This window comes from Lissotriton vulgaris, chromosome 1_1, assembly GCF_964263255.1.
Source record: "Lissotriton vulgaris chromosome 1_1, aLisVul1.2, whole genome shotgun sequence".
Taxonomy (NCBI): Eukaryota; Metazoa; Chordata; class Amphibia; order Caudata; family Salamandridae; genus Lissotriton; species Lissotriton vulgaris.
The window spans coordinates 1,962,653,716-1,962,677,512 of NC_141685.1; the positions used below are offsets into that span (position 1 = coordinate 1,962,653,716).

At 43.2% G+C, this 23,797-nt stretch overlaps 1 protein-coding gene across 1 annotated transcript in view; it reads left to right on the forward strand.

The window, feature by feature from the left end:
• The window catches only part of ELAPOR2 (endosome-lysosome associated apoptosis and autophagy regulator family member 2), a 407,006-nt gene that overhangs the window by 244,980 nt on the left and 138,229 nt on the right, over window positions 1-23,797 (forward strand). The window contains exon 7 of the mRNA XM_086919742.1: window positions 10,863-11,015. Within this exon, the coding sequence (XP_086775868.1) occupies window positions 10,863-11,015 (153 nt within the window). The remainder of the gene's footprint in view (window positions 1-10,862; window positions 11,016-23,797) is intronic.

The window sequence follows — 23,797 nt, forward strand, 5'->3', positions numbered from 1 at the left end:
GAAAGGCACTGCATAGATGACAGGCCTTCAATTCTCTTTTAACATTCTCATTGAGATGAGGAAACCAGACTCTGTCTCGGAGAGAGCTTGTTTTGTGACAATGAGTCCACAATGTCCTTCATGTGCCACTTCAAATATCTGTGGTCACAAACTGTCTGAAATAACAGTTCTCAAACCTTTCAGAATAATGCCTTCTTGAGTAACAGACAGTTTGTCTTTGACATTTTTAGACATTTGGTATTCACTGTCACTGGTAAAAGGTCGAGGGTGCTGGTTAAAAGACTGATGCATCATAATGTCTTTTAGTTTTAACATGTCACTATCTTGACTCATGGAAGTGACAATGTGTTCCAATGAAATGGTGGATGTATGTCAGTATAACGCAATCTTTTAGATCGCGGTACTTGACAATGCTGCCACTACAGCGCAAGTCGTTACAACGACTTGCGTTAAAGGGCGCGGATTGTGGAATATTATAATTTTATATTCCAACACCAGTCCACGTAACAGTAGGGAAGGTGTTGGAATATAAAATTACAATATTCCTTGACCAACAGCGCCATCCAGCGCAAGTCGTAGTAACGACTTGGATTGTAATGGGAGCGTTGTTAAGGTAGTGCGCTGTAAACACCGCGTTGTAAATGATGTTCCCCGAAATGGTAGCTGGTGTATTTGATTTCATAATAAAATTCATGTAGGCCTCAGCCGCCTTGGAAAGGGTACCATGGCACAGTAGATGCACTTTTGAGAAGTAGTCGTCAGGGTTTTTGATCTTTCCCTGGATGGTGCACAATTTTGTAGTTGCATTCTTGTAATCATAGACCCCGACATTCAATGTGAGGAGGCATCTTGGCTTTTGGATTGGCAAAGATAGTTAATAATGCTTGATGATCTGTCACAAGTGTTGAAGACTTTCCATAAAAGAATATGTCAAAATGTTCACACACCCACACCATCACTAAACTTTCTTTTTCACGCTGTGAATAAGCATGTTCAGTTTGGGACTAAATACTGCTTACATATGCCACAATTTGTCTTCAAGCATTTGGATGTCTACTGTGCTGTGCAAGGATTACATCTGACCCGATTGGGCTAGCTCAACAGCAACCTCCGTATCAAGCTTTGGATCAAAGTGTAACATTTCACTAGTGCTTTTCTTGAAGCTTTTTATTTATTTATTTATTAAACTTATAGAGCGCACTATCACCTTACAGGCATCCTGGCGCTGAGGCTCCAATGTAGGTGGCAAATGAGGGTGTAGTTAAGAACTAAAGGCTAGACCTTAGGAAACAGCCAGGTTTTCACACGTTTTCTGAATGGGAGAAGTTCCTCAATTTGTCTAATCTCCCAAGGTAGACTGTTCCAAAGTTTGGCCGCTGCTACTCCAAATGATCTTCCCCCTGTCCTGACTTTCTTAAATCTAGGTACTCTCACCAGACGAGCCGATGAAGAGCGAAGCACTCTGGTTGTAGTGTACCAGGCAAATTTGGAGTACATTGATCTGGGACCTAACCCATGAAGAGCTTTGAAAACAAGGCAGAGGGACTGAAATTGTACTCTCTGCCTAAGAGGGAGCCAATGGAGTTAGGCCAAAGCTGCTGATGCGGACGATCTTCTAGGCCAACCTAAGACCAGTCTGGCTGCAGCAGACTGGATTCTTTAAAATCTGTCCATCAGAAAGCTGGGAGACTCGAGTAGAAGGGCGTTACAATAATCGAGTCTACTCAAGATTGCGCACCCAGCCACTAAAGCACGAGCATGAGAGGGTAGTAACGGTAGGATCTTACGAAGGGACCTAATAAGGGCAAAGCAACAGGACGCGGTTTTCGCAACCTGAGCTTCCATGGTCGGCTTACTATCCATCATGATGCCCAGCTTGCGGACAGTTTTAACCGGTTGAACTTTAACTGATGTTTCTGGAGGCCAGAAATTGTCCAGAAGGGGGTGAGGGATCCGGCTCCCTGCACAGAAAAACACCTCGGTCTTGTCCGCGTTAAATTGCAGGGAGTTATTTTGTAACCATCCGGCAGTGTCCCTCAGACACTCATGAAATACCTCCAACGGGGTCGAGTCCTCACCCTCCAAGGATAGAATCAGTTGGGTGTCATCCGCATCGTTGATCGTATTGATCTTATAGGATTTGATCAACGTAATCAAGGGTTTTAAATGAAGGTTGAACAAGATAGGGCTAACTGCCGAGCCTTGAGGAACCCCATGCGGCACAGGGAAGAACGCAGATTGGAAAGGGGGGGGGGACACCGCCTGCTGTCTGTCCTGCAGAAAAGAGTGAAACCAGAGCAAGGCGCAGCCTCTCACCCCGGCCTCGCTCAATCTTCTCAGGAGGATCTCATGGTTAACCGTATCAAATGCGGCAGACAGGTTTGCATTCATATGACCAATGAAATTAAACAATCTTTTTCGTCAAGCCTCTTAATGAAGCACTTATTGTGGCAAACTCTTGTATGTATCTAGAACAGTAGCTGGCCATTCCAAGGAATGAACATAACATGGAAACATCTTGTGGGGGACTGGCAGTTGACAACGCTTGCACTTTAGCTGGATCAGGTGTCATACCCCCATCAGAAAGGATATGGCCAAAGAATCTTTGCTTTGTCTTATGGAACTCACAATTCTCAGTATCCCAGTTAAACCTGCATCAACAGGAAAATGACACACTTGCACAAGAGCTTTAACATACTCTTGTGTAGCTCAGAAAAACAATTTTATTGCTATATTTGAAAGCTGTATGAAAGGCCGAATTACATCTTGAAAAAACTTTGCCGATGATGACACATCAAAACGGATTCTTTTATATCGAAACAGACCACTGTGTAGAAACGGTTGTAATGTACTAGCAATTCTCCTCAAGTTCCATCTGATGATATCTTTTATTCAAATCAAGGCGAGAGAAGACCTTCACACCATTCAATTTTGTTGGTATGTCTGCAGTGTGTGGACCTGGATGTCGTTATCTTCAATTGCCTTGTTCACTTGACGCATGTCAACACAGATCCTTCACAGTCCTTTTTGGGTACTACCATGGCATTGAACCAATGGAACGGTCAATGATATCATGTTTCCGTAATGATTCAAGTTCTTTTTCAACTGCTTCCTGTAAATGAAATGCAATTTGTTTGTGTCTTTGAGCAACAGGATAGAAGACATGTATGTGTAATTGTACTTTCATAGTCTTGAGTTTTCCAAACTTATGAATCAACAAAGGGAACTGACTTACTATTTCATGGTGAGCATTCATGTGTAGTTCACTGATATCAGCTCCATATCAGCAGCTGTGCTGAAGCTCAGTAAACAGGCACTTGACGCTGTACCTTGAAGTACATGAATGGGTGCTTCTACTTTTCTTTTTGTGTGTGTTTCATCGTTGCTACAAATTAATCTTGACATTTTAATGGCATCGATGCAGCCCATGTATACACTTTAGTTTTAGATGGCGTAAGTTGAAGCAAATGCACATAATTCATTGTATTTTTCCTCAGGCATAATGTTTATCGAAGCACCACTGTCAATAATAAAAGGTATTGAGCAACTGTTTACTTGAACTACAGCAAGTTCAACATGCGCACATTTTTCTGAGGTAAAGGTCAACATTGCACAACCATCTTCTTCACTTTCACTTGATATTAATACTTCAGGTGGCCATTTTGTCTTCTCACTGTGATGTATTTATTTTTTCCTTGACCTTACAAACTATTACAGAATGGTTCTCCTTCCCACAGCCTTTTCAAATCTGTCCAATGGTGGGACATTTAACTTCGTGTGTAAATGAAAATCCATACCTGAAACCCAACTTCTTTACGTGCGGAGACATCACGCTGTCATTCTGCCTTGTGTTTTTGCTTACTTTTAATTTTCATGACTGACTCCATCTGGGCACCTCCGGCCTCAATGTCAGCAGCTTGCGGATCGGCACGCTCTTCAGCATTGGCAGCCATGAGAGCTTGCTCCAGACTAAGAGTTTCTGTCAGCATTCGTCATCCGAATGAATCTGACTCGTATCCGTCAATAACTCTGAGACGTATAAGTTCCTCATCATTAAATTCATTGAACATGCAGTGTTTGAGGATTGCATCCAATCTCTCACCAAATTTGTTGATGGTTTCAGCAACTTTTTGTCATTCTTGACTGAATATGTACCTTTCGTAATCTACATTTAAAAATGGATTGAACTTGAGATTCAAGGCTTCTTTGATTTGTTGCTATGTGATTACTTCAGCTCGCTGAATTTTCTTTATAACTTCTTTTACACCTTCACCAGCAAGATTGTTAAGATATTTGATATTCTTCTTGTTATCTGCTTCTCTAGCACATCAATGAAATCATTAAATGTCTTTATCCAAACAGTCCATCTGTCCTCAATATTCTGCATTTTGGTTATATCGATTGGAGGTAGTGGTTTCAGGAAGGCGGCGGAAATATACCTGTTTATGTTATTGGCTGATATTGAGAGAGGAGTTCTCTCCTACCCTGCCCGCTAGGACCCACTTCCTTCATGCCATCTCTAAGGCCCTGTGCTGTCCTGGCTTCTGGGTCATCCTTGATGATTATGGAAAATATGGCCTCTTTCTTGGTACCCATTGGAGCCCTTCACTTTCCTGGAGACCATTGGAGTTGTTCTGAGCCTCCTCCCTGTAGTTTTGGTGGTGACCACTTTGTGTTTGGACGGCTGTGAAAGCAGAACCATGGGCACTCCGTCTCGGGTTATTTTACCCAATCTTGTGGTATAATGACTAGGCCTGGGCAGATTTCATGGAGTTCTGCTACGCAGATCTCCTCGAAGTGACCAAAAAAGTCTGCAGCGCTGAGTTCCACTCTCTGCAGGGTATGTGAAGCGCAGAGTGGGAAAACCTCTGCATACTCCGTGAGTGGAGCGGAATTTCACTGTTGATCTTTGAGTAACTTATCCCCTATCTCGTTGTCAGTTGTAGCGTGCTCCCCAGCTTGGTCGCCTGCCATTGACTGCAACACACATGGAGCTTGGAATTACACATATTTCTTTGTCTGAGTGTAACCACAAACTCAACATTCGAAAACTGCATTCACTTCACTATACTCTTTAACACTTAAGTCACAGTTCTCCGGAATGCATCAGAATGCAAACGGGTTCAGTCATTGCTAACTCTCACAATACTACAGGTTTGGCTGTCAGCTTGTGGTTAGAAAACCTATATCATCATGTTTCTACTATTTATACTCCTGTCTTTAGCCTACAAACCTTTCGGTCATGCAGTGGGTCCCGGAAAAGAAATGTATGGAAAGCGAAGATAGACTATCCTTCAGCATCCTATTCTGATTCACAAATCATCTATATTTCAAAGTACATTTGTGAAAAGAGATGAACGTAGAAGAGATATCAGTATTTATGGATTATTTAGTATTTTGGTCAATAATGTGAAAAAGAGATATTCAAATTTTGCAATATGGTTGTCAAGTCTCAAACCTACCACTTTATATTTTTCAGTATATTATCTGACCAGTTGTATACATTTTGACATTTTATGTATGGAATATCTACTGAGCTAAATCTAATATTTAATTTTTAATTTCTGATATCTGATCCCAGACTACAACAAATCTGACCAGAAAATCTTAACCTACATTGATAGTTTTCTGACCTTTGATTCAGTATTATTTTTCAACCCATCCAGTGACACTAACTGTATAATAAAGTTGTTACAATAAAATTCAGCAAAAACTGTTAACTTACAACAAGTTGTTTTCTGGCCAGGGATCCAATAAAATGTTTCAGTGAATCTGATCACCATAGAACAAATGTGTGTCTCACCCTTGTGTGCATCATGGCTCCACCCTTCATTTTTATAACACTTGTATCGAATAATGGCATTTTATTCACTAATAGTGTGCTATAAATGGAAGTAGAGATTGATCTGTTGGGCATAGTGTAATAAAAAATATAGTACTCAGACTGAGAAAGAACCAAAGGTGGTGGTGTTTGTTGTTGGTGTGAGGAATGGTGGAGAATCTCCTAGAATTCTGTTGTTTTACCTTAAATAGAGCAGATAAGGTAGACTTTAGGAACAGTCACCCAATACCACCACGGAGAGAAGAAGAAAGACCACTCACGCTCATAAGTGAAGGAGAGTGCCAATGCCTACACTCAGCAGATGCGTCTAAGCCCACCAGAGGAAATCAAATGAAAATAAGCTCCTGCAGTAGAACACAAAACAAAATGAGAGTCAGGCATGCCAAGAGGAGTGGGCAAGACTGTAATGGGCAGGAGCCAACAGAAAAAAACTGGGGTGTGAAGCAAATTCAACAGAAGCCAAAGGGTTATACAGCAAAAACGCCAGTGCACATGAGTTGGATGCAGTGGTAGAAAACTTCACAATGTTGGTGTGGAATAGTTAGAAGAAAACGCAAGGATGCATGCTGAACAAGCATTGCCAATGCATCGGTTTCGCCTATGTGGTGAATAAAGTACTGTTTTTTATCAATTATCGTCTGGAAGAAGAAAAGAGCTCCCTGACAAATAACATGGGAGTGAAGAGGATTTGGCACAACATCCAGGGCTGCTGACTCAAGAGCTGGGGATCACAGTTTGAGTCTCTGCGGCAGCAACATCCTGTGATGCTATTGAAATCACTTAATCTCCCTGGTGATGAATTGTTATACATATGCTGCAAGAGTAAAAAGCGAAAAGAGGCAAAACTGTGTGAAAGAATAGTTCAAACAAAACAGATGTTAACAGTATTTCGGTGACGGGAAACTGATAAGAGAAGCAGATGAGAAACCAGCATTGGTAAATGCAGAAAATATGCTACAATCAATAGAAATGGAGGAAAAGTAAGTAGCATGCAAAGGAACCAATGAGATGCCTTGAAAGAGAGGATTTCTCAAGCACAGAGCAAGCGCTGTGCAGGTGAAAGCTAAAAATGATAACAGTCACAAATACCTGCAAGTTTGTGATGATGAAAAGGAAAGAAGTGAAATGCACATGTGTGGTAACAAGGAAGAATCACTAGAAAGCGTGCAGAATAGTGTGAAGAGGAAGCTGCTGAGAATGTAATATCCCTGTACCAGCCAACTCAAGCCTACCACTTTTGAAGCGGAGAGAAGTTTGGCAGATGAGTTCCATCCCTGGAGAGAAAGGAGGCAGTATGGCATGAGCTGCAACACCATATCCCAGCCTCACAAGCCAAACATGCTGAACATGAAACGTAGTGGGAGCACTGAGCCCTGGCTGAAGCTAAATAAATGCCAACTCATATTGCATATTTCAAGGAACAAAGGGAGCGCTATTAAAACCATGTGGGGCCTTGGGCTTGTTGGGTAGAGCTAAAAAATTACATACAAGGGGAAGCTCACAGCTTGGATCAAATACAGACAGGGAACTATAAACAGTTTGTGAAAAGAAATGGGGGTTTAAAGCATACGTTAGTAGTTGGTAAGTAGCCAGAACCTCAAGGTGAACACAAGAAGGGTTCCTGAGGACTTCAAAGAAAATGAGTCAGAAAAGTGAGAAAAGGGGAGCAGAAAGAATCCACAGATAGATTACAAGGAGAGCAGCTGGGAGGTTGAAGCATGGCGAAGAAAGGCCTCAAAAGATTGAGTAAGTCACTATATAGAAGTAGGATCAACTAACACAGAGAAGAGATCAGATAGAGCAGCAGATCGGATTCAGAGAGCAACATGCATTGGAATTCCAATCTGTCTCACTTGTATGTATGTGGTACTGGTTGGCACTGCAAATTATGTTTAACCTGCTCATATACAAATATTGTCCTTGTGCAGTGTCTACCCCCGTGTGCAGATAGAAGAGAGACTGAGGCATGGGACTTGCAGTTGTCTGGGGTCGGTGTAGTAGTCTTGGGCATGGCTGATTTGTAAAAGAGGTGCAGACGTCTTGGTGTTACTGTTCTGTTGCTCTGCCATGCTCCCTTCCTCCATCCCCAAGCTTCCGATGAGCACCAAGGAATTTCTTGAACTGTAGCTACTACCTATACAGCCTAACAGCTGCTGATAGCAACACCTTGACTCCGACCAGCAGAAACAGATGCCTCTCATTGAGAGCCCCTCAGCTGTCTAGGGTTAAAGGGTTAAATCCTTACCTGCATAATGTAAACTAGAGGCCAATTTGCTCTTTCAACTTTTTACGTAAACACTTCTTGTAGGCTTGGGGCAATTTCCAGTAAAAAAAAAAAAAAAAAGAAATTAAAGCAAGCGATAAGAAGCCCTTTTACATCACTTTTGGGACAAATGCTTTATTGGACAAATGAAGAATCTACAGAATGTGAAACCAAAAAACTCACATGGACATGTCAAACACAGAAAGGGAGAAAAGCCACCAATAGTAGCAAGGCAACTGAGGTTGACACGAAAACCACCTAATATTGAGCAATAATTGGCTCTGTGGAGTATTTTATATATTGTGTAAAATAAACAACAAGAACTGTCTGAACTGAGACTACAAAAGAGGTGGTTCAGAATTCAAAGAACACACATGGGGATCAGAGGGCATGCAGAATGGAATGCCAGGGGACATACAGGAGAATGTTGAGCATATACACGTTGCTAAAAAGCATACAGAGTGAGAGCAATTGAAAACACGCTGTACTGTCTATGAGGGGAGGATTATGCTACTATATGCAGTATTCAATGGGAGACCAAAGATACTCACACAGTAGAGCTGCACAGAGAATTTCAGATTGGTGGTTTCCCTTCTCCTATTTTCAACTGACCTATCAAGCACATCTGAACTCAATAGAGAAATTGACTATCTAGGAATACATGCCACTTGGAAGTCTGACCCTTTTAAAGGAACCCAAAGCCTTCTTCGTGCCATCTTTGATTTTGTTTTTCAGTCCAAGGTTGGAGATGTTAAACCTCAAAGCTCACCCTTATCTGGCATAGAGTGCTACCTTTAAATAGAGTAAACCTACCCCACTCTTGTGAGATGCAGTGGCTTTCTGACTTGCAATACCCATAGTTTGAAAGGGATTGTTGTTAGTGCTGTGTAACAAGTGTGTCCATCAATAAACACAGTTATGGTCTGCGACTAATATGACTGCTTCTCACCTATCTGTTATATGTACAGCCTCTGTGAAGGGTACTGCAGGGTCAGTCAAGCAAAACTTGAGCAAAGATCAGGTCAAATGTCTGGCTCTGGTGTGACCTTTGACCACCGCGACTGATTTATCAAAATAAAAGCCAGACAGGCATACCACACATTTTCCATTTCCCTGCCTAATACAAGTATGCAAAATACAAATTCTACTATGCACAGGACTGGTGACTGCAAACATAACATTCAAAACAGTGTTTTCCCTCATGAACTTTCTTCACTGGTATCTTGGGAACTCTGTTTTAAATTGGATATGATTGCCCTACACGGAAAAAAGGGTAGTGATGTACTTTTAAGCACGTACTCACTAAAGCAGCCCCAGCAGTATGTCTCTTGGAATATCCCTCATAGAGTACGTAGGCTATGGTACCTTTTAAGACATGATTTGCTTCCTCTAAATTCACTCTTAGCAAAGTGGTATGGATCATCTCCAGTGTGTAACCTCTGTAATAAGGCAGTGCAGGACCGAAATCACGTTTTGTTTATTTGTCCTGCATTACGTCCATTGCGCTCTAAATGGTTAAAATCTATTTGTCTACAATTGGGAATCCTTAATGTAAAAACTTTTTTCCATGCACTTTACTGTCCATTTAATGAAATGTTCTGCTTCAAAATTTTTAACTTTTTTAAGGGATTTTTAGATATTTATTAATGATTCCTAGAGATGTTGTTGGATAATTGTTCGGCCAATGTTAAAGATGTGATCTTCTATTCGGCTTTTAATTGTGATTTTTATTGTAAATAGTGGTGTATATCTATGTAATTGTTTTATGTGGCCCTCTTTTGAGAGCCAAAAACATAATAAACTTAAACTTGAAACTTGAACTTGGTAAAAATTCATGTACATGAAACTCTGCATCTGAGCTCTGCACATCAGTGCGCCTCTCAGAGGACCTGTAGAAACTTAGTGGGCTCTTCAACACCTCTTTGTCTGTTATCTGTAATTGTTTATACTGAGCTGTTGAGCTGCTCTTCAGGTTGGTCTCATCGGTCTATGTATTTGACTCCGTGTACTCCTTAGTTCTTGACAGAAGTCAACAAAATCACTGTCCTTTGGTGTTAAACGAGACAGAGAAGATATCATTGCAGTATCAAAGTTGCATACTGTGAACCAGGGTGCCTGGCTTCATATCCCGCCTACACCACTACACCAAATTGTGTGATCGAGTGAAGCAAAATGACTTCACCAATGTCTCATTTGCGTTGATTGATATATTTCAGAGCACCTTAAAAATGGATGATGTTGCTGCATTTAGTTCAACAATTTTGGCCATATATGAGGGACACATGATAACTGACCTATCACTCGGGTTTGGTTTTTTGATTGTTAATAGATGTTTCAAAGTTCATATTTAAAAACGTCACTTGAAGTAAATGTAATTCAATGCAGTGATATCATATAATGTGCTAAATTAAATAAACTTCCAAATCTAAGAATAACATTTTTAACATTTTGGAAGTATTTTTCATATTATTACTTGACGTGTTTGCTGTGTCGAATATAGTGAAGGCTCGGCACGCTTCGTGTTGTGGGGCCAAAAGCAGGGTCCGGGCTCCACTCTGCCCATTAGCTTGAATATCCCGTCCTTGAACTGGGCATGAACAGCCTGCCCCTCTATAAAAAAAAACAACGATCTGAGGGACACTCGGTCCACTTCACGCTCGTGCCCTGATATCTCTGCATCTTGCCGCAGTTCACATTTGCAAACAGTTCATGTTGTTCATTAGAAATCGTTACATTGGGTCTGTGTTTATTTTTCAGGAGTTTCCTTCACATCGGAATGTTTTCCTTGTAAACCTGGCACATACTCTGAACAACCAGGTTCACCCGGATGTAAAATATGTCCCAGAAATACTTTTTCCGACAAAGGAGCTAAAGAGTGTTCCAAGTGCGATGAAGTAAAAGAGTACGCAGGTATGCTTTAAAAAAAAAAAAAGTTATTCTTTGAAATGAGGTCAGGCACAAAGAAAGTTTCTGTGAAGTACATTTCCTGTAAATCTTCCAGCAAAGACTTCAGCCTGGGGAGCAGAAATAAAAAAAATATCATGAATGCCACAGGGAAGTGGAGCCAACTGAAGTCTATGCATCTGCAAAGACTTTCACGGGCAGAGTTGGCTCGTACTGTGGAGTGGAGCTAGACTACTGTACAGGGGCTTCAACATCATTTGCTCCAGGTGATACTATGCCTGTGGAAGTTCTAAATGCTCAAGCGGACAATAACTCTTCTTTTTTAATAAAGCTCTAATATGCTGCTTGTGTAAGCATATCACTTTTTGATTAAAGAGAATCAGGTCTGCTCAGGAGAAGCTTTTCCAAGAGCACAAGTGCCCCCACAGGCTGTTTTGTTTCCAACATTGTTTTGTAAGTGTTTCTACTTTTTGGTTTTAAGGAGATGTTGTTGGTGTTTAACACTTCAAATGGTATGTTTTTGTCGTACCATTTAAAAAATAATTTAAAATGTCAAAATGAAAACTGTTTGAAATCAATTTTTTTCATAGTTGAAAACTGTTAACAAAAATGTCTCTTTTCAGAGCTTTCCTCTACTTTTATAATCTATGTTGTTTGAACTAAGTTTCCATTTTTTCCCCGTTTTCAAATCTATTGTGAGACAATCACAAGAGCCAGAAAAGGGGGCATGGCATGAATGCCTTAGTTTGTCACTATACACTTTTCACAAAAAACCTCTGTACAGTTTAGTAAGGTTCTCATTCCTTATACAAACATATTTTCTTTGAGTGAGCTGTATTTATGATTCAATTCAATTAGTGCACCCTCTCTAGTGCGAAAACATTCCCCTGTATATGCCTAAAAACTGTTGCTGAACAAGTAAGCTCTCGCTACACACCTTACTTTCAGAAATCACGGTTAATAATGAAGTTTGAAAAAACAGCTGCAACACTAACACATCATTACAATGTAAAATTCTATGTAGGTTGTATAACAGAACCACTATGCCCTGTTATTCCCATTATAACAGAGTATACAAACTCTACAGCACACTTTCATACATGAGGTTCTTATCATAGTACTGTAGATAGGGTGAATAATGAATTTTTATGACCATATCTCCTCCTAGGTGACACTTTTCTACTGACACATACCTAGGTACTCTAATCATCATCGACAAAGTCTCTCCCCTTCAAACACCTTTTATATTAGTGCACAAGCTTTCCTGACTATGTTTAGGAGATCCACTGTCCAACATTATATATAGTAAGGACAATAGTTGGAACATGCATCAACCATCTCTGAGAGACACCTATAGCTCAAAACAAAAGTTTCTGCATTGCCACCTATGAACTCAGCAACATATGAAAGCTAGGATTAGTTAAGTTTCAGTACAAGCACTGTTCATTTATATTTGGCATTTTAAACATCCTTATTATTACTCTTATAAGGAAGAAACATATTGAAACTGGTTTCTAAATATATTATTTAAATATTAGTAACAGACTTCATACTTTAATTACAGTACATTTTAATTACCTACACATTAATCTGTATGTAGAATGTAGCTGCATACACCACTCTACTTTATTCAAAAACCAAATAACCTCTTCTGAGCACATGTCAAAGAGATTACACTTCCTTCCGTTCCAAATCACCAAGAGCAATCACACGTGTTTGAGTTTATGAAACAGGTACCCTCAAACCCTGCAATCATATTGTAGCTTTTTTGAATGTTGTAGAGGGAATGTCAATTGTAATATAACCTCACTCTTGCATTCTTCACACAACAAATGTGTCTGCTCCAGAGTGCATGTACTACATGTACCATAATCTCCTTTATCAGCCTTTCCAAGCCTTTATTTTAGCTTAATTAATAACATTCACAACCTCTGCTTTTCTGATTTTTCTTTATTGTTATTTTAACATGTTAATAGTACTTGTACTGTAGCAATACACACCCTTTTCTCTCCCTGTACAATCAAGCTCGTGAGATTGCGCAAATACCACATGACAGGTTCACTCTGTAAATTTCCATGTGACTCTTTCGAGAGTTTTGTGGGGGACTGTACGATGTCCCCACATAACGATTCACCTGTAGAAGCTTATTAATGACTCTCGCCAAACTCCATCTGGATCATAGCACAATTTGAAAATCACCCAATAGAAAAGCTCATCTTGTCTAACAAGTGACTCTTCACCATACAAAGAGCAGTTGGTCACAACCTAATCTACGTTTCTAACTTCCAAAAATCTTTCAATTACATTTATATTTTTACCTCCCTCCCATTTTTCTCTACTCTGGTAAGTCCATATTTCTTCTGAAGCTTATTCATTCTGCTGAGCACTTCTCTTGTGACTGACATCTTTGTATTGTGACTTGGTTCACCTCTGGCTTTTGGGCCACAGCTTCTTCCATTGGGCTAGAGCGTATGCCATTAATTGTGGCATTGACAAGAACCTTGGATTTTAACACTTGAACATCACTTGTGTTGGCAATAGAGGTATGAAGTGCCATCAGTTGTTACAAATGGTTGAGAGCATTTTGGATTGTGAGCACCCAGACTTGAGGATAATGCACTGTGGTGGGAATGACCTAAGTTCAATCACAATGGTTGCGCTTGAAATCCAAATGAAGGAGCCCTTTTCACAAGTGGTGTCTCTCTTTGCTCACACTGACTTTGTATATTCTAATATATGTCAATGGTCAAATAAGTTGTCCTAAGATTGAGAAGTCCCATAAGCATGTCAATAAAACAGTTATTGCATTTCTCCGTGACCATGACATGGGCTCTATATCTCATAACCATATCCGTTTTGATATGCCAGGTGTCTGTAGGCAAGATGGAGTGGTACTTCACGGTGGAAGGGAACAGGGTCTTCCTTAAGAACATCAAGGAATGCATCCAGTTCTATGTGTAACTGAACAGTACACATTATAAACACAAAGGTTAATGTCAAAACCACCCTTCTGCTAGATTATGTGATTATTTCATGTTATAACACCCTTTTTTTTTAGTATTGTGGCACCCATGAGACTCTTGCGGTTGCGGGAATACCCAAAGGCCTGCCTATGCCTGTATATTTCTCCAACTCTCGCGAGCTCAAACATTTAGTATATATCTCATCGATAACAGTGCTACATTCTTGGGTGTGAGTAGCAGAGTGTACAAACACACACGCCTCTCTCCGGAGACCTTTCTCTTCAGACAGATTTTCTCTACCCCTCTCTGCTTATACTTTATAATTTCCACTACCAGGGTATGTGTCGAAACTGGACTGTCCACTCAGAGATATTCAGAGTATGACAGGAGTGTATAGTAGTGTATAAGGAGAGACTGACCTCTCCACTGACACCTCTCCTCAGGGTGAACAGTGTGCATAGTAGTGTGTGGGAGGGACTGTTCTTTCTGCTGAGACTTCTCTCAGATGATGGGCGATCATGTTAGGGTGTGTGAAAGGACTGACGTCTCTGCTAAGACCCCTTTCTTTGATGATGGATGTGTGTAGTAGAGTGTGGATAGGGATTGTCCTCTCTGCTGAGAACTGTCTGATAGATCACAAATATGCATATTAGGATGTGGAAAGGGACTGACCTCTATTTTGAAACCTCTCTGTCAGACGACAGCTGTGCGTGGTAGGGTGGTGGATGGACTGGCGTCTCCTTTCAGATCTTTCTCTCAAATGATGGGTGTGTGTAGTAGGTTATGTGCATGAACTTACCTCTCCTTGGAAACTTCCCTCTCACATGACTGGTGAGTCTAGTATTTTGTGTGTATGGTCTGTCCGCTCCTTTCAGACCTCTCTCTCACATGGCAGGCGTGCCTCTACTTTGAAATCTCACTCTATGATGACAGGTGTGCATAGTAGGGTGTTTGTGTAGTGACTAGTTCTCCTTTGAGACCTCTCTGTCAGATGACAGGTGAGTGTAGTAGAACTTAGGGAGGGACTGGCCTCTCTTGACAGACCTCTCTCTTAGATGATGGGTGTCCATAGTAGGATATGGGGAGAGACTGACCTCTCCTTTCAGACCTCTCTCCCAGATGACAGATATGTGTAGTAGAGTGTGGGGAAGGAATGGCCTATCTGCTATAGACCTCACGCTGAAATGATGGGTTTGTGTTGTATGGTGTGGGGAAGGACTGTCCTCTCCTTTCAGACCTCTCTCTCAGATGATGGGTGTGCATAGTAGGGTGTATGGAGAGCAACTGGCCTTTCCATTGAGACCTTTTCTCTCAGATGATGGGTGTGTGTAGAAGTGAGTGAGGAGGAATATGTTTCTCCTTTGAGACTTCTCTCTCAAATGACAGGTGTGCATAGGAGGCTGTGTGCATGGAGTGACCTCTCCTTTGGTACTCGTCTCTCAGATGACTGGTGCGCATAGAGTGTATGGGGAGCGACTAGTCTCTCCTTTCAGATGATGGGTGTGCATAGTAGGATGTCTGGAGGGATTGGCTTCTCATTTCAAACCTTTCTCTCAAATGATGGGTGTGCATAGCAGGGTGTGTGGATAGACTAGCCTCTTTTTTGACACCTCTCTCTCTCCTATATGAGTTTATAGGGTGTGTGGATAGACTGGCCTCTCCTTCAAGACCTCGCTCTCACATGACCGGTATTCATAGTAGGTTGTGTGGATGGACTGGCTTCTTCTTTGAGGCCATTTTCCTCAGATGATGTATGTGCATATTAGGGTGGGTGAAGGAACTGGCATCTCCTTTCAGACCTCTCGCTCAGATGACTGGCATGAATAGTAGGGTGTATGGGGAGTGATAGACCTCTCCTTTCAGACTTCTCTCTCAGATGACAAATGTGCGCAGTAGTGCATGGACTGCCCTTTTTTCAGACCTCTCTCTCAGATGATGGGTGTGTGTAGTCGGGTGTGTGGATGGACTGGCCTCTCCTTTCAGACCTCTCTCAGACGACGGGTGTGCATAGTTGGGTGTATGGGGAGTGACATACCTCTCTTGAAATAGGGCATGTTGATAGACTGGCCTGTTCTTCAAGACCTCTCTGTCAGATGATGGGTGTGCATATTAGATGTGTGTCTGGACTAGCCTCTTCTTTCAGACCTCTGTCAGATTATGGGTGAGTGTAGTAGTGAGTGGCGAGGGACTGGCTTCTACTGCCAGACCTCTCTCTCAGCTGAACTATGTGTGTAGTAGGATGTCTGGATAGACTGGCCTCTCCTTTCGGACCTCTCTTGTAGATGATGTGTGTGAATTGTAGGGTGTGGTGAAGGACTGGCCTCTCCTTTCAGACCTCTTACTCAGATGAAGGGTATGCCTGGTCAGATGTGGGAAGGGACTGGCTTCTATGTTGACACCTCTTTCTGTAATGATGGGTCTGCTTAGGATGCTATGGGGCGAGACAGGCCTTTCCTTTGAGACCTTTCTCTCAGATGTCAGGTGTGCATAGTAGTGAATGAAAAGGGACTAGCCTCCCCTTTCAGTCCTCCCTCTCAAATGATGGGTGTGTGTAGTAAGGTGTGTGCATGAACTGATTTCTCCTTTGAGACTTCTCTCTTACCTGACTGGTATGTGTAGTATATTGTGTGTATGGACTGTCATCTCCTTTGAGACCTCTCTCTCAGATGGCAGGTGTGCATAGTAGTGAGTGGAGAGGGACTGGCCTCTCCTTTCAGTCCTCCCTCTCAAATGACGGGTCTGTGTAGTAGGGTGTGTGGATGAACGTTCTCTCTGCTGAGACTGCTCTGTAATGATGTGTACATAGTAGTGTGTAGGGATGGATTGGCCTCTACTCTCAGATCTCTCTCTCAGATGACGGGTATACCTAGTAGGTTGGGAAGGGACTGGCCTCTCTGTTAACATTTCTCTATGTAATGATGGGTGTTTGAAAAGTGATGTAGAGAGGGACTGGCCTCTCCTTTCAGACTTCTCTTTCAGATGACATGTGTGCTTAGTATGGTGCGAGGAGGAAGTGACTTCTTCTTTCAGATGATGGGTGTGCGTAGGAGGGCATGGAGAGCGACGCCTTGTCCTTTTAGACCTCTCTCTCAGATAAAGACACAAGCAAATGTTTTTCAAATGTCACCATATTAAAGTAACAAGACAACTTCAGAAACGTGAGCATATAAAATTGAGTCGTTTCTAACTGGGCTGAACCGAACCACATGACCACTAGCAATGGCCTGAATTGGTTGCACCATGTCTGTTTCATTAATAGTGCCATGTTACCCTCAGTTGTAGATTTCAAACAACCCAGTTTTGCCTGCATTGCTGAGATTCAAAGATATGTGCAGTGTGTGGACAGGTTTATATGATGCTGTGTATTGTGTATTGTTTTTTGCCCTCACAAAGTCACCTCAAAAGACTGGGAGAGTTGGAGTAAAGGTAAACAAAGCCATATGGCTGAGATACCCGCCACCCCCTCTCAACACAATCCCCAAGGATGGGAAACCGGAAACAGTTCTGAACTTTTGGAAGACGGGAGGGAGTGACCCTCCCGGCCGTATTTATTAAAATATGAAACAAAATTAAAACATTAAAATAACAGTTTCATATTATGTACAATTTCATTACCACATTGCGATGTTTGGCTAACCTTAACATATTCTCTAATACAAAGGTTCTCCTAGCCGAACTAACATCCTACAAAACATTAACTTGAAATTTTGAAATTGTACATCCTAACGTTTAAGGGCCAACGGCAAGGTCGTAACCGGTGTCAAGATCCCTAAACCAGAAATATCCCCCTCACTTGTGAGGGGCGACCGCACAGAGGTGTACCTCAAGTGCAACTACCAATTTCCCTTGACTTGACGGGGGCCCCAATAAACTCGACGCCACTTAAAGGTCGTCCGAGGACTCGTGTGAGGTATCTAGAAGGTAGCGTAGACCCCCCCCCCCAAACCCCACACACTTACCACATCTGCCGTCGCAGATGTCCTGGCCCCGGGAAATTCCACAGGAGGGGGCTGTAGCCCCTCCTACCCAGGAAGGGGCCTTGACCGCCTTTCCTTTCCTTTCGGCGGCCCATCCTTAGAAGGGACCGCCTCCCCGTTGAGGGGCCAATGGCCACCTCCCTCGAGCGCTCCCATCCGTAATGGGTGACGCCCACTCATAGGGATCTTCCAATTAGTGCTCACCGATCATGACCTTACCGCCCGACCAAAATAAATACGACAATTCTAAACTAAATGACTAAATTACTTAAAAGACAGTAACAACAACCACTTTATTAAAAAGCATGCTTACTGATCAAACACTAGAGCAGGATTACTTTATTTACAAAACATACCACAAATTGACCATTCTTTATTGCATATTCAAAGTTATCACGATAATAATCCCAACCTGTAAACAAAAATTAGAGTTACCACATCAAACTTTATTCAAAACCACTTGCTGTCCTCAGGGGCTGGTGGGTGGGTCAAAATTGGCTCTTCGTTCCGTCTCGAGCTCACGTGCAGCGAGGAGGTGCAGCTTCAGAGCACAGGAACAAGAGGATGCTTTCTTGGCTTGTTGCTCCTTTTATCCGTCTTCAGGGCGGGCGTAAACCCGCCCCTGCCTGCCCCAAGGGCGTGGCCGGCCGCGTCAGTGTCTAGGCCAGCCCACTCCAGGGCGGGAAAAAGGCGCGCCCCGGCTACGCCGCTTCGGGCATACCAGCCGAGACTCGCCTCCCGCCCAAGATGGCTTCCCGGGGGGATCGTGGTACTCCGCCATACGTTCGGGGGGACCGAATGGTCGCCCCTTTCCATATGGCTGAGATACCCGCCACCCCCTCTCAACACAATCCCCAAGGATGGGAAACCGGAAACAGTTCTGAACTTTTGGAAGACGGGAGGGAGTGACCCTCCCGGCCGTATTTATTAAAATATGAAACAAAATTAAAACATTAAAATAACAGTTTCATATTATGTACAATTTCATTACCACATTGCGATGTTTGGCTAACCTTAACATATTCTCTAATACAAAGGTTCTCCTAGCCGAACTAACATCCTACAAAACATTAACTTGAAATTTTGAAATTGTACATCCTAACGTTTAAGGGCCAACGGCAAGGTCGTAACCGGTGTCAAGATCCCTAAACCAGAAATATCCCCCTCACTTGTGAGGGGCGACCGCACAGAGGTGTACCTCAAGTGCAACTACCAATTTCCCTTGACTTGACGGGGGCCCCAATAAACTCGACGCCACTTAAAGGTCGTCCGAGGACTCGTGTGAGGTATCTAGAAGGTAGCGTAGACCCCCCCCCAAACCCCACACACTTACCACATCTGCCGTCGCAGATGTCCTGGCCCCGGGAAATTCCACAGGAGGGGGCTGTAGCCCCTCCTACCCAGGAAGGGGCCTTGACCGCCTTTCCTTTCCTTTCGGCGGCCCATCCTTAGAAGGGACCGCCTCCCCGTTGAGGGGCCAATGGCCACCTCCCTCGAGCGCTCCCATTCGTAATGGGTGACGCCCACTCATAGGGATCTTCCAATTAGTGCTCACCGATCATGACCTTACCGCCACAGGCCGGATAGTTGACCGGCTATCCGGACCCCCCACAACACTCCTATATAAAGAAAATTAGAAGGTACCCTGCCAATTATTTATAAAGGTCCCAGCTAGAGGATCCTACTATGATAAAGAAAGGGGGTGGTTAACTCAGGGGCTGAGGTTGCACAGGACAAAAACTAAGTCATTCCAAACAGATTCAACAACATGTTGTGAAAAAATACATATTTTTTTATTATTTTTCTCTTCTTAAATATATTCAAATAACATACATGTATAAATTTATATATTCACTGATATTTCACAAAACTCAAAGACAAAATTTCCTTTCATGATTAAGATCTGCCCACACTTCACACAAACTACCACACTCATTCACACCGGGATTTTTCTAACTACAGGGGAAGCATTCAACTCTCATTTGTCCATTTCTCTAGTCCTGGCGCAGACAACAGTAGGTCTTAATTTAGTTGTCTAAAGCGGGGAGTTCAACCAGGAAGATGGTATTGATACGGATCCTGGTGTACTTGGAGAGGATTGCCGTATTCCTGGGACAACGTGCCGACGCGCGTTTCGGTGAAAAGCCAATAAGGCCACACCTTCGTCAGGGCCAGGGTAGTATGTTGGGCAGAGACAGGGAGTAAAAAATCTAGAAGTAAAAAAATCATGCCTTATTATTTCATTCTTGATAGGTTTACACAAAAAAGACATATTCCAACATTTCATTCTCTTTATATTACTATCACTTTACTGAATACTATTATAAAACGAGTTGATTCAATACATTCCAGGGTGACATTTTTTTGACACTGTGCAGCAACAGACCACTTGAAGACACTCCCCGAACTGGAATTCCCTATTTCGTGGAATCCAAAGAAGGCATACAGATAGCCTTAGCCAAATGATTAGTAGAATTTCTATCACAACATCGTACAACACCATATATCCTTTTTCTATAATGTCACACATTCAGTTTGATCCACCTAAGACCTCTTATTTTAGCAAGACACTTTTCATTTCTTATTATAAGTGAAGAAGGTTATTGCTGGATAAGGAACATGAATTATCTCACCAGAAGAGTACCCTGATTGTCTTATCTACCTAAGACAGCTTATAGCCATTTAGAACCTGGTATTCATACAAAGTGGTGTGTTTCCAAGAATATTACCTGTTTAGTTTATTGGGTACGCCTATAGAATAAGGGCCACCATCAGCCTTTTCAGGAGCAAATCGCTGCCGTGTTATTACCCTAAAAAAATATATACATAGGGTTACTATTTCCAGTTAGTGATAGGTAGAGAGTTATCACATCCTTTTAGGGGAGGTTATTTATTTACCAAGGTTTTGAGGAATCCACTCGCGATCCTTGCTATTGGATTGACAGAGTCCTATCACTCGATATCCACTCCTCGGTAATTTTATCAAACTATTCTAGATATAGACAAAAACAAGGAGATTCGATCTGTTATTCCTTTAACTCAGACAGAACTGTCCTATCCACTATTAGATACACAGATTAGCATAAAAATGTACCTTCCGTTTTGTTGTATTATTAGTTAGTTTGTCCCCCACAACACTCCTACCTAAAGGTCATGCCTTAAAGTCTTTAGCCAAGCTATCAAGTCTCCTATGAGTAACTCGTTCCCCACCCGGGACAAATGAACACCATCCCCCAAATACATACTGTCACCAGTAATACAACCATGCGAAATAGAATGCAGTGTATTGGAACGGAACAATCTACTCACTTTGTTATTAATTTTTCTTACTGAATGATTCAGAGCAGCAACAGAAATAGCCCCCCGCCATACTTTTCGTGGGATCATATGGGACCATGCAATTGTGCACCCTGGAACTCTCCTCGCTAACCAACTTACAGTGGAAAGCATCGCCTCAAGAAGAAGTCGTCTACCAGTGGTGACCAAATCATTGCCCCCAAGATGTACTATGACTATAGACGGCGGTGACCTCGTCCGCCCTAGCAACCCTCGAAAAATGATTGAAACTGGTCAATACAGAGTCCGCCCCTTCCGTAGAAGGACACACTGTACCCGTATTCCCCAGCCACGTGAATCATGTCACCTGCTTTGAATACGTCCGCGGCACGCCTCACGTATGAGTGGCCCACGACCCACACCTCCTTTTTCACAGCCGGTGATGTCTGACCGCTGGCCCGGTGTTGGGTCGACTGCATAGTCCGCCCCGCCTCGTAGGCTTGCGCAACTGAAACCAAACAAAACAAGAAGCGTGAGTACATCATTACAGCTTCACAACATGTGCAACCGCACATACCTTTTATAACAGTTGGAGGACCAACGCCCCACACGTTTAACTTGTTCGACATTCAGACCCCTGGCTGTAGCCTCTGTAGCAGCCCCTATCCGAAAGGAATGGGTCCCAAACTCGCCTGGGTTCAAGCCCGCAGCGGCAATCGACATCGCAAGCACCCGCTGAAACTGAAACCTCGTCAGTGGGGTGGCGTCAGCGTGTCTCAACAAGGTCCCCCCCCATGATGCCACCCTTTGTGCTAAATATTCCTCTACACAACTCACCGGGCACATGGAGGACCCGGGAATCCTTTGTATGATTATGCAGTCACCCATCGCACCCTGATCGGTCTTGGACCTGACAAACGAGACAGTCATTGTCCCCCCTCTAACCTGAACGTGCTCTCGGCACAGTCCCCCCATCACATCCTGCTTGTTCCTTGCCACTAGTTCGCTTACCCGCATAGCCCCATGGAATGCCAGCGTAAAAGCGGCTCGGAATAACACTGTTTCATACTGGGATGAACACGTTGCAGGGAGTATGGATAATAACAGGGCCAACCTATCCAAACCTATCAGGCGCCTTTCATCTACTCTGCGACCCTCAAGGCGTTGCCACCCACGTAGCGCTTTTTGCACAACGAAAGACGCTGTCGGGTCCTGGATCCCATGAGCCCTAGCCACAAAGGAAATGGCGGCCCGATGCCTCTGGGCCGTAGCCACTGATTTGCCTGCCTGATGTAAAGACAGCAGGAATTTCACTACCAACTCCTCCTGGCCCCAAAGCTCCCCTCTAGCAGCCCCCAAAAAGGCCCAATAGGAACGGAACGCCCCTTCATATGCCTTCCTCGTCCTGGGTGCTAAACTCTCTCCCACGAGGTTACGAAGTTTGGGGCACCGAGAGACCAGAGAGCTTCGGGAAAGGGTGCCGCCACCGGGTCCACTGTGGGCCGAAAACCCCAGAAGGCCTGCATACGAAAACGAGAAAGCGCATCAGCCGCCTGGTTCTTCACCCCCGGCACATGTCTTGCCCTAAATAGCACATTCAATTGCATACACAGTAATACAATTTCCTCGAGCAATCTCAGAATCCATTTGCATCGTGCTGCCTGGCTATTGATACACTCAACCACGGTCATGTTATCAGACCAGAATACCACAGAGTGATCTCTGAACCCTTCGGGCCAAGTTCTCAGGGCCACCAGAATGGGGAAAAGTTCCAGGAAAGCAATGTTACTTGTCAGTCCACTATCATGCCACCATGACGGCCATTTTTGTGCCGACCACTGAGTGCCGAATATGGCACCAAAACCAATGCTCCCTGCCGAATCTGTCCACAGCCCCAGCTCCTCAGAGGACACCGCCGGTTTGTTCCAGACTATTCGACCATTGAAATCCGCCAGAAATGCCAACCAAATGCGCATGTCCTGGCGAACCTCTGCCGAGAGCCTCGTGCGATGATGACCCTCCTTCAGGCCGACCATGGCTTGAGCGATCGAGCGGGAAAAGGGGCGGGCCATCGGTATTACTCTTAGGGCAAAATTCAACTGTCCCACCAATTGTTGTAATTGATGCAGCTTAACCTTAGATTCACTTATACACGTTTGCAGGCATGCCCTGAATCTTAACACTTTGTCTCCTGGTAAACGAAAACAACCTTCTTCAGAGTCAAGCTCGATCCCCAGAAACTCGAGGCAAGTCGAGGGACCCACAGTCTTACCTGGTGCCAATGGCACGCCAAACTGATTCATCAAGACACAAAATTCAGTCAAAGCTTGACCACATTCCGGATCCCCGGCTGCCCCCAGAAACAAAAAATCATCGAGATAATGCATAACATGTTGAAACCCCGTCTTCTTTGTGAAGACCCATTGCAGGAAACAACTGAACTTTTCAAAATAGGCACAAGATATAGAGCACCCCATTGGCATACACCTATCCATGTAATAGTGACCCTGAAACATGAAACCAAGGAGACGCTGGTCGTCTGGATGTACCGGGAGCAACCGGAACGCTGACT